At 41.8% G+C, this 14,019-nt stretch overlaps 2 protein-coding genes across 5 annotated transcripts in view; one reads left to right on the top strand and one right to left on the bottom strand.

The window, feature by feature from the left end:
* Positions 1-7,842, bottom strand: part of scrt2 (scratch family zinc finger 2) — a 10,327-nt gene extending 2,485 nt beyond the window's left edge. The window contains exons 1-2 of the mRNA XM_044350695.1: positions 6,138-7,842; positions 1-2,448 (exon numbers count right to left, since the gene is read on the bottom strand). The exon at positions 1-2,448 is cut by the window's left edge and continues 2,485 nt beyond it. Coding sequence (XP_044206630.1) covers positions 1,646-2,448; positions 6,138-6,297 — 963 coding nt within the window. The 5' untranslated portion in view covers positions 6,298-7,842 and the 3' untranslated portion in view covers positions 1-1,645. The remainder of the gene's footprint in view (positions 2,449-6,137) is intronic.
* LOC122981885 (kelch-like protein 12) overlaps positions 1-14,019 on the top strand; it is a 125,444-nt gene that overhangs the window by 9,113 nt on the left and 102,312 nt on the right. The gene's annotated exons all lie outside the window — the stretch shown is intronic.

Here is a 14,019-nt window from a genome sequence, read left to right as displayed (position 1 = left end):
GCAGCATCTTACAAGGTCAATGGATGTTTCATTTTTTTTTTAAAATTATAAACAATAAATAAATACATGATAATTAACAAATAAGCAAGTTTTCAATAAATACGCCAAAAATAAGGTAGATAAATAAATAAATAAATAGATAAATAGATAAATAAAGTATTTACATGATAAATAGATGGTATGCATCTAAACCATGGGCGGAGCTTTGAGCGACATATAAAACAGACAAACAGAATAATTTGACTGTCACTTTGTAACTGAGGGTGTGTGTGTGTGTGTGTGTGTGTGTGTGTGTGTGTGTTGAGTCCATACCTTCACCCTGAGGTAACACTGGCGGATGAGGGGGAGAGGTGGTGGGTGGTGGGGAGGAGGAGGGAGGTGGGTGAGAGGGTGAGGGGGGTGAGGAGGGGGGAGCACCTCAAACACTGGGTGAAGATTGCTCGTTTAAGACTGGACTGGATGCACCGTAAAGGCAGCAGAGTTTATGCAAGCCACCAAGGTGGAAGGAAGAACAACGAGAGTTTTCATTGCTATAGACAAGTCAACCGCACATGGCACTTATTACGATAGATCATTTGGTCTGGCTCTCAGTGTTTTTGTTGTTTTTGTCCAAGTCTGTACATCAGGGTGAGACTATGAATTTGATCAGACGGAGTGAGTGATGACCTGTTCAACAGGTTGACTAGACGTTTTTAAAATCGCTGCTCTTTGCAGAATTGAGTTGAATGACCTATGGCCTATGATCATGTATAGCTTATTTAAATTAGCGTTTTTTGTTGTTGTTGTTGTTGTTGTTGTTGTTGAATACCCACAGTTACAAAGATGCTTTTGATCAACAAGGGATAATAAGCACAAAAAAATAAATTTAGAAAAATCAAATAGAAAAATAACATCCGTTGAATTGAAACATTGGTGTGGAAAAAAGGGGGTTTGTCTTTTTACCTTTTTAAAATGATCTCCCTTTTTTGCAAATACTGTCATAGTTCACATTTTCATAAAAAGTTCATGTTGGCAGTTGCAAAAGAATTCAATTCTTAGCAAATAAAAAGCAGCATAAAAATACAAGAGGTCATTTTGTCTCTAAAAAACAAAAGAACACTGTTAGTCCTTTTTTATGTTTGTTTTTTTTTCATTTTCTCATTACTATTTGCTATAAAATATCAGGAATCTAAATATTATTACTATTGATATCAATATCATTATAGTCATTGATAAAAATTCACATGCCAGGCCTCATATATAATTGTGTGTGTAAGTATGTGTGTGCACACGTGTGTACATGAATGTGTGTGCGTGTGTGTGTGTGCATACGTGTGAGTGTATGTGTGTGTGTGTGTTTACATGTTGCCCGCATCCTCGCGAGCAACATGTTACTTAATTGTGTACAACTATCATCTACAGTTTCTATTTGGGGGAAGGTTGTTTGATTGTATGTTTCTGTGGACGATTAGCTACTGTGCAGGGAAGAAATCCAGCATCTTTTGAAATTGTCTTTGCCATAATCATTAGAGTTTTCTTCACGTAATCTCAGTGAAAATATTGCTTTCTAAAAAAAGGGAAGAAAAAAGGCATGGAGGGCAGAGTGAACAGGGTTATTGGTTGTGAACCTACAACAGGGGTTCAAAATTTTGCTTCTTCCTCGTGGTTAGTTTTCTGATCCAGAGTCGTCTTCGTCTGCAGAGCCCTTGAAGCAAGCTGACTCATAGTGCTTGTTCAGGTAGGACTTGAGAGCGAAGGTCTTATTGCAGCGCTTGCATCTGTAGTGCTTGAAGGCAGAGTGTGTTTGCATGTGGGCGCGGAGGTTTGAACGGTCAGCAAAGGCTTTGCCACAGTGGGCGCAGGCAAAGGGCTTTTCCCCCGTGTGTGAGCGCATGTGACCTTGAAGGAGCCACGGCCGGCTGAAGGCCTTGCTGCACACGTCGCACTTGTGCTTGAGGTCGTGGGTGAGGATGTGCATGGCCAACGCCGGCATGGACACGTACACTTTATTACAGGTGGGACACTTGCGGGCCATCTTGCTGTCCAGGCTGCGGTGCGTCTGCTTGTGTCTGCTGAGGTTGGAGGAGGTGGCGTACGTCTTGCCGCACTCGTTGCAGGTGTGGCGAGGCGTGCCGGCTCCCCCCCTCTCCTGAGCCGCGGCGTTGGCACTGCTGCTTCTCGAACCCCCTTCGTGACTCTCGCTGTCTCCCTTCCGCCTCGAGCGCCCGTCAGAGATGAAGAAGGCATCCATGGTGTAACCCTCGGCCAGGGCCTCCGATTCACCACTGTAGAAGCCGCTGGCTGTCATGCCAGACTGCGGGCTGTCGGGGTGCTTCAGGTCGGGGTCACAGTACTCCCCTCCGCTGCTCACCTGGGTGTAGAGGGGATCCGACACCGGCGAGGCCAGCTTGTGCTCCATCTTCTTCTCCCCCTGGTATACAGATGGCGTGATGTAATCCTGGATGTAGCCTGAGTAAGAGACACACGCAAACACAGTTGGCCAGCGGTTGTGATGGATAAGGACACAGTGACATGCTGGTGATTACATGATTATGATGCTGGATGATTGCCCTTCATGAAATGGTGAAAGAGCAGCACAGCACAGAGCTAATTGCATTTTTTTTTTTTTTTTCCAGATCTCACAGGTTATATTCACAATAGTGCAGTGATGCAGAGAAACATGATGTGCTCAGCTGCATTGAGGAAGGTTGTAATTTTACAGTGAGGATGGATAATAGCTCATCAAAGATCTCTACCTGCGGTGGAAGAAGACGCATATTGAAAGCCCCTCTTAAATAAAGTAGTCTCATTGATTAGACCTCCTTTTCTCCATTTATGTTAAGTCTTGTGTGGCCGGGGCCTGTCTCCATGTTTGCTTAATGAAAGCTCTGTGAGCACTGGCATTACACAAACAGACAGCATCATATTTCAACTCTAACCCTTGACAAATACATTATTTCTCCAGAATTATTATTTCAGCAAGGGTTGTGTGGTTTGTTATGCGAATATGCTGCTTTATGTATTAATTACTGTGTTTCTCGTCGCAAACAAATACATTTTGGAGCATACTGTAGCAGGTTTTTTGGATCAGATCAAACGTGTCACACAGCAGCTTACATCCTGTAAGATTTCATGCTACGTCTTCAAGGAGGTTTAAGCATGATGCAGCAAAGCATAAAAAGCACCACAAGTGATTTAAAATGTCCCCAACTGTACAGAACATGATTTTGAAGAGATATATTTTTGTTGGCATCATTCATGTCTTTCCTTTCCTTTCAAAGCAGCCCGGTGCCAGAGGAGCTAAAAGGCTTGCTGGCAGCTAAAAGCATCCAAACAGAATCCAATATATTCTCTTGCTGTGAATCTCAGGAGCTGAATAAATTCTAAATGCATTTGACCTCCGGGGTAAATATACCTTTAGTCTATAGGTTGAACATTTGAGTGCAAATATAATATGTGGTAAAAAATTTCTTTCCTGAGAGAAATAGTGCATAACTGTAGAAAAAAAAGCCATTCCTAAGCACTGTGTGCAGCAAGCAGTGGAAATTAGGTATTGACTGCTTTTTAATGAAATTCAAAGTTTTGAACTGATCAATAGGCCATCATCTGTAAAGTAGCGCAGCTGTTAGAACAGTCGAGCGGCGGAGAAGATAGAAATAGCGCGAGGAACAGATCAAGTATCTGCGACACACAATAATAGTTTATTGAGCACAGTTTGCTGGAGGACTGATAACGGTGAGACGGCGGCATCACACACACACACACACACACACACACATTGTTTGTGAAGAGGGTCACCTGTCTGCAGCAGCCAGCACGCTCAAGTGCCTTCAAGAAAACAGGCCATTAAGAAATCAGTTGAAGTGCTCCTCTTACTATACAAGCGTCTCCATTCCCAAGGGGTTTTTTTTTTTTTCTGTTCACACACCCACTTTGTCAAAGACATGACCATGACACCCGGGGACAGGGAAACACCAGGCCTGTGCACACATTATTATGCTACACTGCATGGGTTCACTATTTTAAACTGCACAGATGGTGTTTGTCCGAGAAAAAGAGAGAGACACACACGCACACTTCCTTTCAAAAACAAAAAAAAAACAAAGGAGAGATCATATTTTCTTTTTTTTTTTAAACTAAATTCTTACTATTATAATTACATTTAAAATTATAATAGCAGCCACATCCACCTGTTTAACAGTCACAGACTTTCTCCATAACAGCTGAAGGGCCTCTTCACTACATAAGGTCTTTATTACGTAGAGATTTTTTTTTTTTTTTCCTCCTCCAACAAAACATACTGTATCAGTGTAAGCAGACTTGTTTGCTATGTTTCAATTACCCAAGGTCAGACATGGAGCTCATCATTTAGGACTCGTGCTGTATCAGCCTTTACAGCTCATAGACTCATTTCTCTAATGCAAAGCAAGCATGTAATTAATGGACCCTCTCAGCCACCCCTCTTTGTTGTTCGACAGACACTCAAGTCAAATGTCTCCACAATGGGGGGAAAGAAAATCTCCTGGCACGGCAGAAGTGCTGATGTGAGGCATTTCAGCCACGCTGAGAATTCTTCTATTTTGCCTTTTTTTTTTTTTTTTTTTTTTTGACTCAGCGTGAAAAGGATAAATCTTTTGTTCAAATTAAATGTCTTTTGTCAACACCAGTGTCTTATTGTTCTTTTCTTCTTCTTCTTCTTTTTTTTTTTTTTAAATATAAGGCTTATTTTTCATGGTGTTGAACAATAGATTCAGGAACAATAGAGAAGGACAATAATAATATGAACAGATTCTTTCATAGTAATATAAAATAATGCAGCAGGAAATCTAAATAACATTCATTACAAGCTTTTATTTTTATGAAAAACAAATGCTTTTATTTCCTGTCATTATTTTTCAGTCTTTACCCAGCAAGTTATTTTTAATTTAACAACCTGCTCTAGTTTATAAAGCAGTGCAGTCTCTTTTACCACTAATAAAATATTTTGTTAATTCCACTAATCCTCATCCATCTAAAATTCACCAAACCCTTGTTATTGACACGGTTGATGAATAACAGGTGGGCAACATCACAACATTCAGCCTCTCTCGCTGTGAAAAAATATCCCAACAAATCACAACAAAGACACACATATGGCCCTCTAAACGTGGCCACAAAATGGAAGCGGCGAGCTTAAAGCAGACTGTGAAAGTGAAGGTCGCCTCTCAACGCTGACTGGAGCTTTAGCGTGTTACCGGACCGTGTGTTGACCACAGTGCAGCTATGTGCCTTTCTTCGTGTTTACTGTACAACCTCTTGTCACGTGATTAGCCTCATTGCTGCCCCAAGCATTTTTGTCTCCTTTTTCTCCTTCCCTTCGCTATCCCCCTCAGCCCTTCGCTCCCCACCTCCCTCCCGGCTGTACTGTACAGTGTGTTGATGTCTCTTGTGGCGGCGATAGGCCTGCACGGCTGAAACTCTAACCCCTGCTAGTTTTCAAATGCCCGGAAGGAAGAGAAAGATGTAGTGGAGCGATGGGGGTGGGGAGACTGTGCATGCTCCATTTGGATGGGAAGAGGGGGGCAAGGGAGGATCGGACCGTGATGGGAACTCAAGGACAATAACAGCTAAGGACAAATGTATCATCCGATACTCATCTCTCATATTCATGAATTTTTTAGTCCACATGATGACCAGATATAGTCAGCCTATGTGTGTTCAGCCCTCCACAGGGTTGGCGCAGTCATACAAATACGTAACCGGAGCTTCTCCTGATTAGACACACGTTTTGTTCCCTATTTACATAAGCTAATCCGTGGCTGTGACCTGAATTGTGTCTGTCCTTCACTGGAGTCAAAAAACAAAAGTCTGGGAGCACAGTGAGAGGTGGGGGTGGGGGGGGTGGGGTGCCTCTGGAGGGGATTATTTGGGATATTGATGCAAAAAAAATCAGCTGGCTGCATGTTAACATTTCATATTAATTTGCACACTACAAGCATGTTATTGGCTGAAGCGGAACAATATCTCACCCGACACAAAAACAAAAGAGGAAGCCATCTGTGCTAAGTGTGGAAATGCCAGGCATGCTGAAATCAGCACCGGAGCAGTCTACAGGCAGGAGTGCTCGCACATCTTTGACTACGGCTGGAGCGGGGCAGACTGGAGGCATGTTAACTCACCATTCTCACTGAGACGAACCCCAAGGCTGGTCACCGAGTCTGTGATGGAGCGTGCAAAAGTGAACGAGTCGTCCAGGTGGTGATGATGATTGGAGGTGGCCACATTGGACGAAGAGAAATCATCAAGCTTGATCTTCTTCACCAAAAATGAGCGGGGCATGTTTCAATGGATAAAAACACAGAGCTGAGAAAAACGCATGAGAGAAAATCAAAGACCCACTGAGGAAGCACACGAGCAGAGCCGGCTTGACGGTAATCCTTGCGGTCAATGTGAAGACAAACGGCCAAAAACATAAGATAAGAAAGAAAATGGAAACCAGTGGAAGAACGAGGCTGACGGCAATGCTGTGTGATACTCTCTGGCTCCCCCAGCTTCCCCCGGAAAAATAAAAAAATAAAAAATAAAAGCGATCCTGTTCAGCACTGGATAGCTCCTGTGATGCAGCAGGCTTAAAGGACCAGTGAGGAAGAGAAGAGATGGAGACAGACAGAGAGGAGGGAGAGAGAGAGACTGTCAGACTAGCTGAGATCAGCAATCACGCCAGCCTTTATATGGGGCACAGGCAGTGGAAGATCAGGTGGTGCTGCGAAATGGAGCTGCTTAGCTTTAATCCATCAAATGTCCCCGGGGACACACATCAAATTACTACTGAACCGTCTGTGCATTCGCACACAGACAGAGGAGAAAGAACACAGCCAGACCCCCACTGCCCCCACTGCTGCTCCCCCCTTCTCCTCCCCTCCCCTCCCCTCCCCTCCCTCTTTCACCCCGCTTATGCTCCATGCTCGGAGGAGGAGTAAAAGAGGAGGGCAGACAATGGAGATGTGGATGAGAGCACACTCAGTGTCCTGTCCCCCATTGTTTTCAGATGAAGTGGCACAGTTTATGTTTGCCTTGTACAGGCGCTGCCTCCCTCATGTCATCTCTGTTACCTCAAACAGCCTCAGATCTTTCCGTCCCTTCGACACACTGCACTGTACTCGCACGCTGAGAGCACATGTACAGTACAGGAGAGAGGGTTTATCCGAGCGTCTGAGAGTGCTGGACCCTTTTTTTAAAAAGCCGCACTGGATTCCAGCACTGTTGACGAGCGGGCTACAGGGAGGTACTAGTGCTGCACAGCTCAGCGTGCTCCCTCTCCCTCCCCATTACCGCTGCACAGATGTGTGTCCTGCCATGCGTGGCAGTGAATTATCTGATTAATTAATTACATCTTTTTTGATTAGGGTGAAATCTAGAATTAGATCCGTGCTCGCTAAATTGGCCAGATATCTGTGGGTTGGTTTGTATTTGTATGGATTCATTAGCTCATTCTATGAATTATATACCACATTATACATGGTATTTTTCATCAGAGCTCATCGTCTGCGGTTTCCCTTGTTAGGAGAAATGGAAGTGAAATATTTATACAGAATAAATCTCGCGGTAGTTTCTAAAAACAACAGTGGATAGTTTTCGAGTGAAACAGAAAATCTGCACCTGTTCGACAGACACTCACAAGTCAAATGTCTGAGGGGAAAGAAAATCGAGCACGTCAGAAGTGCTGATGTTAGACGTTTAACCACGCTGACAATTCTTCTATTTTGCCTTTTTTAAATTTTTGAGTCAGCGTAAAAAGGAAAATTCTTTTGTTCAAATTAAACGTCTTTTGTCAACACCGGTGTAGCGCCTCATCGTTCTTTTTAATATAAGGTTTATATATATATTCTGCTTTCTTTAGTCCTCTATGATAATAACCTTAATCTTTGGGTTGTGGACTGTTGGTCGGGACAAAACAAAACATTTTAGATTGTGTGTTGGGTTTTGGGAAACAGTGATCAACATTTTTCACCATTTAGACCAAATGATTAATCGATTAATCTAGAAGATAATAATCAACAGATTCATCGGTAATGAAAATAATCATTAGTTGCAGCCATCGGAGTAGGAAATTGAAATTACTCCATTCAGCATTTTTCTTTTGAAATAATCCTCTTTATAATATTTGGTGATGCTTACAAGTAGTTTCTTAATTATTTCTTTGATTCATCAGTTAATTGTTTAGTCTGTTAAATGTCAGAAAACATACTTATTATAATTTCCCAGAAACCAAAAGGTGAAGTAGCTTAAATAGCCTCCAACAGCTCAAACTCCCAAATATTAAATTAGCAGTCATATAAAACAGATAAAAACAATGAATTCTCACATTTAAGAAGCTTGGACCAGAGAATATTTGCTTAATAATTGTCTTTTGATAATTGATTATCAAAATTATTGGTACCAATTAACAAATCAACTTATTGCTTCAGCACTTGTTGTATTAACTGTGTTAGTTTTCTGTGATGTATCACAAGCAAGTAGTACTGTTAGATATTTGAATCAATAACATCTTGGATATTTATGTCGGTTACATTATTAGAAGTCACATTTTAATGTTTCCATTGAGAAACGTTGAGATTGTTTAAGACCACTTGTAGAGTCCTCTAGAAAAATTCAGAAGGTCCTTCAATCTTGTGATAAGACGTCCATCTTTTAACTATCTGACTACTGTGTATTTTACATTTTTCATGTCGAAATTGTGCTTGACTGTGGTTAAAGGTGCCATAGATTTATCCAGTCGTCGAGGGGTGTCCTCTCTCTCTCTCTCTCTCTCTCTCTCTCTCTCTCTCTCTCCGGCGTCGCTGTAAATCATTCCCCGCCACCAACAGTGACCCTGCAGCTCAGGATGAGACGGGATTCAAGAGGGGACGGTGTTAAATCAGTGTGGTCAGGATTTATCACATGTATGTGATTGTACATTACAGGACAGGTTCACATTGCTGTCATCGAGCCAGGCTTATAGTGAGGAGGCAAGGACGAGAAAGGTCAGGGGGAAGAGTCGTTGTCTAAAATGATGAGCCCCCCGGTGAAGGTTTTTGTTTTTGCGGTGAAATATGTTTTTTAATAAACACCTCTCAGTATGAGTCATCTTGTGGAGAAATATGTTTCATAAACTAATCACTTACAACTGTTTAATTAACAAATTGCACCTGTTAATCAAACCTCTCACCATCAACCGCAGCTTCTCGTGTTTGGTTTCTTGATGAGAAATAAAAATCTTTGTAGCCGCAAAAATAATTTTTCAGACTTTTATTCCATCGAGCAGGGAGGTTAAATGAACAATGAACCTTCCTGGACTGATATCGAGCTTTTCCAGCAGCCTCTCAAACCTGCAGTTTGTCTCCATCTGAACTACAGCTCACCTCTGGCAGAAGCACTTGTTATTCTGCTCCTCGTACAGTGAAGTGGAGCAAAGCCAGTTTACTTCCCCCAAAGTATAAACATTGTGCACTAACATCAGTGTTGCAAGTTTATCAAATATTTAGCTGCTGCTGACAGTCGGATTGAGTAGAAATTCAATTAGGGCGGCAACTAAAGACTATTTTCATTACTGATTCATCTGCTGATTATTCTTTCAATTAATCAATTGTTACAAGTCTTTGAAATGTCAGAAAGCAGTGAAAAAAATACTCAACACAACTTCCCAGAGCCAGAGGTGACGTCTTCAAACCCAAAGATTTTCCACTTACAACCATATATAAGAAAGAAAAGCAGCAAATCCTCTTTTTAAAAGATTTGTCACTATTTTAGCTTGAAAAATGACTGAAACAATTAATCAATTATTAAAATAGTTGCTGATTATTTTTCTATCAATGGCCTTATTACTTCAGTTTTTTTCAAGGGAACTATATCGTAACAATAGAATCATATTGCGTTTATGTTTTCCAAATTGTAATCAAAAACTAACAAAATTAGTTATAAAGGTTTTTGTTTGACATGTGTGAGGAGTTTTGTGATATAAAGCAGAATAGTGGAGCACAGATCATTGTATTGAACATCAAGTGGATGATTTTATATACATTTTACTTGCCTTTAACGTAGCTTAATAAATACTTACATCAGAAAAACACTCTTACATTGATTTAAGCCGTAGCTGATAGAAACCACCTGTAACTGGGAAAGACATTAAGCAGCATGTTGACAGTAACATCCGGTTAAAATATCTGCTCTCAGACCGTTTTCTACTGATCATTATAATTATTATATAATTTGCACTTTTAATTAGTTCACCACTCCTTCACACGTGACAAATTAAAGAATGTGTGCAACAAGTTAGCCACAGGTTAGAGGTGACAAACAAAAGGAAACACGCTGTGATTGAAACGTCTCTCAGGTTACGTATCCAGCAGCAGGCAACACATTGCCAATTGTTTCCACATCCTCCTCCGCCTCCTCCTCCTCCGCCTCCTCCTCCTCCTCCTCCTCCTGCAGGCCGGCGCTCAGGTCCACTTATGGCCCCCAGACTCCCTCCGACATGTGGTCTCTGCCTCAGGACGTTACCATAGCGACTGACCCCCTCAGGCTGGAGGAATGGTCTCTACTCTGTGGTGCTGGAGCAGGGGTGAGGCTCTGGTCAGATGGGGGGTGAGGCTGTGATACAATCAACCTCATTAACATCCTGTATGGCCCTCCAGGGTTATGGAGACGACCGGGCCTGCAGAATAAATGAAGTCAATCTACTTGATTTGTTCCTTCACACTGTTCCGCAAGAGACACCGCAGACAATTACCCCGTCTAGAGGAACGTTTATTTAATATCTATTTACAGACGCCTGTTTAATTATTCAACTTCCAGCTAATTCTGACAAAAAGAAGAACAGAATATGTAACTTTCAGTGGGATTGTGATGCATTAAACCTGAAACTTAAGTGTCTTTTACTAGGCAGTGCTTACATAAAGTCACTCTGAGCTTGTTGGGCTAGGTGAAGAGAAGCTAAGAGTCCATTAGGCATCGCCATCTATAATTCACCTCACTCTTGCTTACTGGGTCACTTCAATGAGGCTTTTTTTTTTTTTTTTTTTTTGAGCTGCTGCTACAGTAGGAGACTATTGTGCTGTTTCAAAGCTAATGGTGATTAAAACGTTTCAAATTTCAATCATTTTAGATGCAACAAGTATTTATTTCAGTAGAAAAATTTGTATTTTATCATTTTGAGGCCTTTTGTGGCAGCCGTCATGCACGCATTTGGCTCAAAATCTATTTTTTAAATATCTTTTTACACATGGCTCAGGGAAGAAGGTCGTTTTACTGCGGATTCCCCGTCCAACATGAAGTCTGAATGGACCTTAACTGCCTCCCCAGCCATACTGTATCTAATGCTGTTTGGCAGATAGTTCAGTGTATCACTCATGCCCTATTTGGCTTGTGTCTGCCTGTTGTCCTGTATGCATCTCGGAGCGTGTGTGCATTTGTTGTCCATGGGCAACTGTTCAGTAAATAGGGCAATTAAGTGTGAAAAGCAGAAAGGAGCTAGCATGTTCCTATCTCTTTGGTTGGGGGAGATAATTTATGCTAATAACATCTCTACCGCTCAAGCTGCCCAAAAATGATAGCGGACCCTTTTGGCTTCAGAAGAATCTTTTCATCCTCTTGGAGGGGAAAAAAAAAAAAAAAAAAAAAGTGGTTTCTCAACACCTTGCAAATAAGACAGCTGTGTGGTAGTGAATGAATCTCTCTCTCCCTCTCTCTCTCTCCCTCTCTCTCTCTCTCTCTCTCTCTCTCTGCCTTTCATCTCCAGATGATAATCTTTTCTCCTTCACTGTCTTGTATGGTGCATGTTTGTTCTTCATTTAGCCTGTGGAATACTTGAAACCTAGTTTTTTCGCCTCCGTCTCTTCCTTGCTCTCTCTTAGCCTCACACCCTGCAACACAATCTATCATCATTTTTCCTTCAAGAGCCTTCAAGTCGCAGCATGTGTGAATGTATTACTGTAAATAGTATCCTATGCATGAGTGATGCTTCTTAATAACACTTAAACTCGAGCTCAGTATGCTGTTCATGTGGCATAAATTCCTCTATCATTCTGAGGGGGGGGGGGGGGGGGGGGGGGCACAGAGGCATTGGGGTGGCTGCGGGGAGCAGGAGGGCCAAGGTGGCAGTTCAATAAATAACCCTAGCGAAAGTAGGAGCAATAAACCATATGAAATCTCTACCAGCTACCCACTATCATGCACGGTGAGGAGCTCTCATGTCAGCCACTAAGAACAAATGTGTCAGCCACCAAGGGTAGGATAATTTCTTTTGTGCACCGGCAAAAAAAAAAAAAAAACTGAAAGCCTGATCAAAAATGTGGGTTGCACTTTTAAAGTTGGAATAGGTTTTCTGTAGGAGAGGATTTCTTCTCCGTGGTTTTATTGTCTCCCAAATGTTATTTTCTGTTTTAAAAAGGAAGCAATTATTTCGTCCACAATGCGAGACGTTCCACAAAAGTGTTCCTAGCGAAGCACTTTCATTTTCTAATGCTGTAATTAAACCTTAACTACAATAGTCATCATCACACCTTGCTCTGATTTATCGAGAAATAATTGTTCAGATAATCTTAGTCTAAATTAATTGGGTTAATTAATCACCACCGCGTCCTCGCCCTCCCTCCCTCAAATAAAGGCATTGTAGGGTCTTTTCGCATTATGTTCCATCACGAAGGTCAGAGCAGTGGGTAATAGACTGTCGTTTCCAATTTGTACTTCCACGCAAAAGGAAGAGCAAATGCATTAGAGAGATGGTATCAGCCTGTTTAAAATTAGACAACAAATGGACAGATTTGCATGCATGCAGCACGGATGGAGCAGCACAGCAGAGAAATTACTCAGGTAGCATGTTGAGTGCAGCAGCAGCAGCAGCAGCAGTAGCAGCAAATGTGGAAAAATAATTACACACCAGTTACTTATTTTCCTTTTGAGGATTCACTTCACCTGTTTGCAGCCAAGGGGACAAGCGAAATTAAACAATCACTTTCTGACTCCACAGGACGACACGTTTTTTTTTTTTTTGTTTTTTTTTTATGAATAAAATAAAGAAATCTGCAACCAAACAAATTTTCCATCAGGCGACACTGAGACATGCATTTTCCTCTTTATGTGTTTTTCCTACCAATGCATGTCAGGGAGAGAGGTGAGATCAATTTCCACAGGATTAGGCTGCCTGTGGAAAATGATTGCTTTTTCTAATACTTAGTAACAATTTTTCAATTTCCTGTGGTCTTTGTTACTCTCAACATTTTTGCAAATGAGCAAAACAGAGGCAAGCGGCATTGCTGCTCCGCGAACTTCACCTTGGGACCAAGCATCATTTGCATATATATTGAGAGCATACGTTTTTGGTTTATAATAGTCACCATTCTGGGGTGGGGGCGGGGAACTGGGGGCGGCTGGCAGGCATTCTGTCACCTGTTATGAGGCCCTTGTCCATGAACATCCCTAGGAGACGAAAGCAGGCGATAATTACGGTGCTGGGACTAAACTGGTGTTGCTCTCTCCCTTCACACATTGTTTTAAATCTGAAGAGAAAAAGTAAAACAAAGACGGCTCCGGGGCACCTCTTTGTCTCCGAGGCTCCCTGAGATTTTCGTGAGGCTACAAAATTCACAGAAAATGAAATTAATCTATTGGCACAGCACTGATCCTGTGGTGATTACAGTTTGAGCCTGACACTAATAAATGCACACGTTCCACTCTTTGCACTTTCACAGTGTGCAAGGGCTAACTATATTCAGGCAGAATCAGTGGAGATGCACTGCAGATGGTCACATGACAAATGGCTTTATTGCCCCGTTATGGAGATTTGAATCATAATTGAGTGTCTCTACAGTGATGTGTGCACTTGGTATGACTCACAGTGAGTCTTTTGCTAGAGGACAGATGAGCTCTGTTGCTTCTACTTCAATCTGCTGCTGCTGCATATTCAGATTTCACCTCAAATCTTTTTTAAACCAGCCTCAGTATTTCACTTCCTTCTTAATGTTTGTACAAGATTTGTGTCTAAAGAAAGAGAAGAAAAAAATGAGGTGAATCCTACCGAAGAGA

Source organism: Thunnus albacares, chromosome 5 (assembly GCF_914725855.1).
Source record: "Thunnus albacares chromosome 5, fThuAlb1.1, whole genome shotgun sequence".
In the NCBI taxonomy this organism is placed as follows: Eukaryota; Metazoa; Chordata; class Actinopteri; order Scombriformes; family Scombridae; genus Thunnus; species Thunnus albacares.
This window is presented reverse-complemented; position numbering and strand designations above follow the sequence as displayed.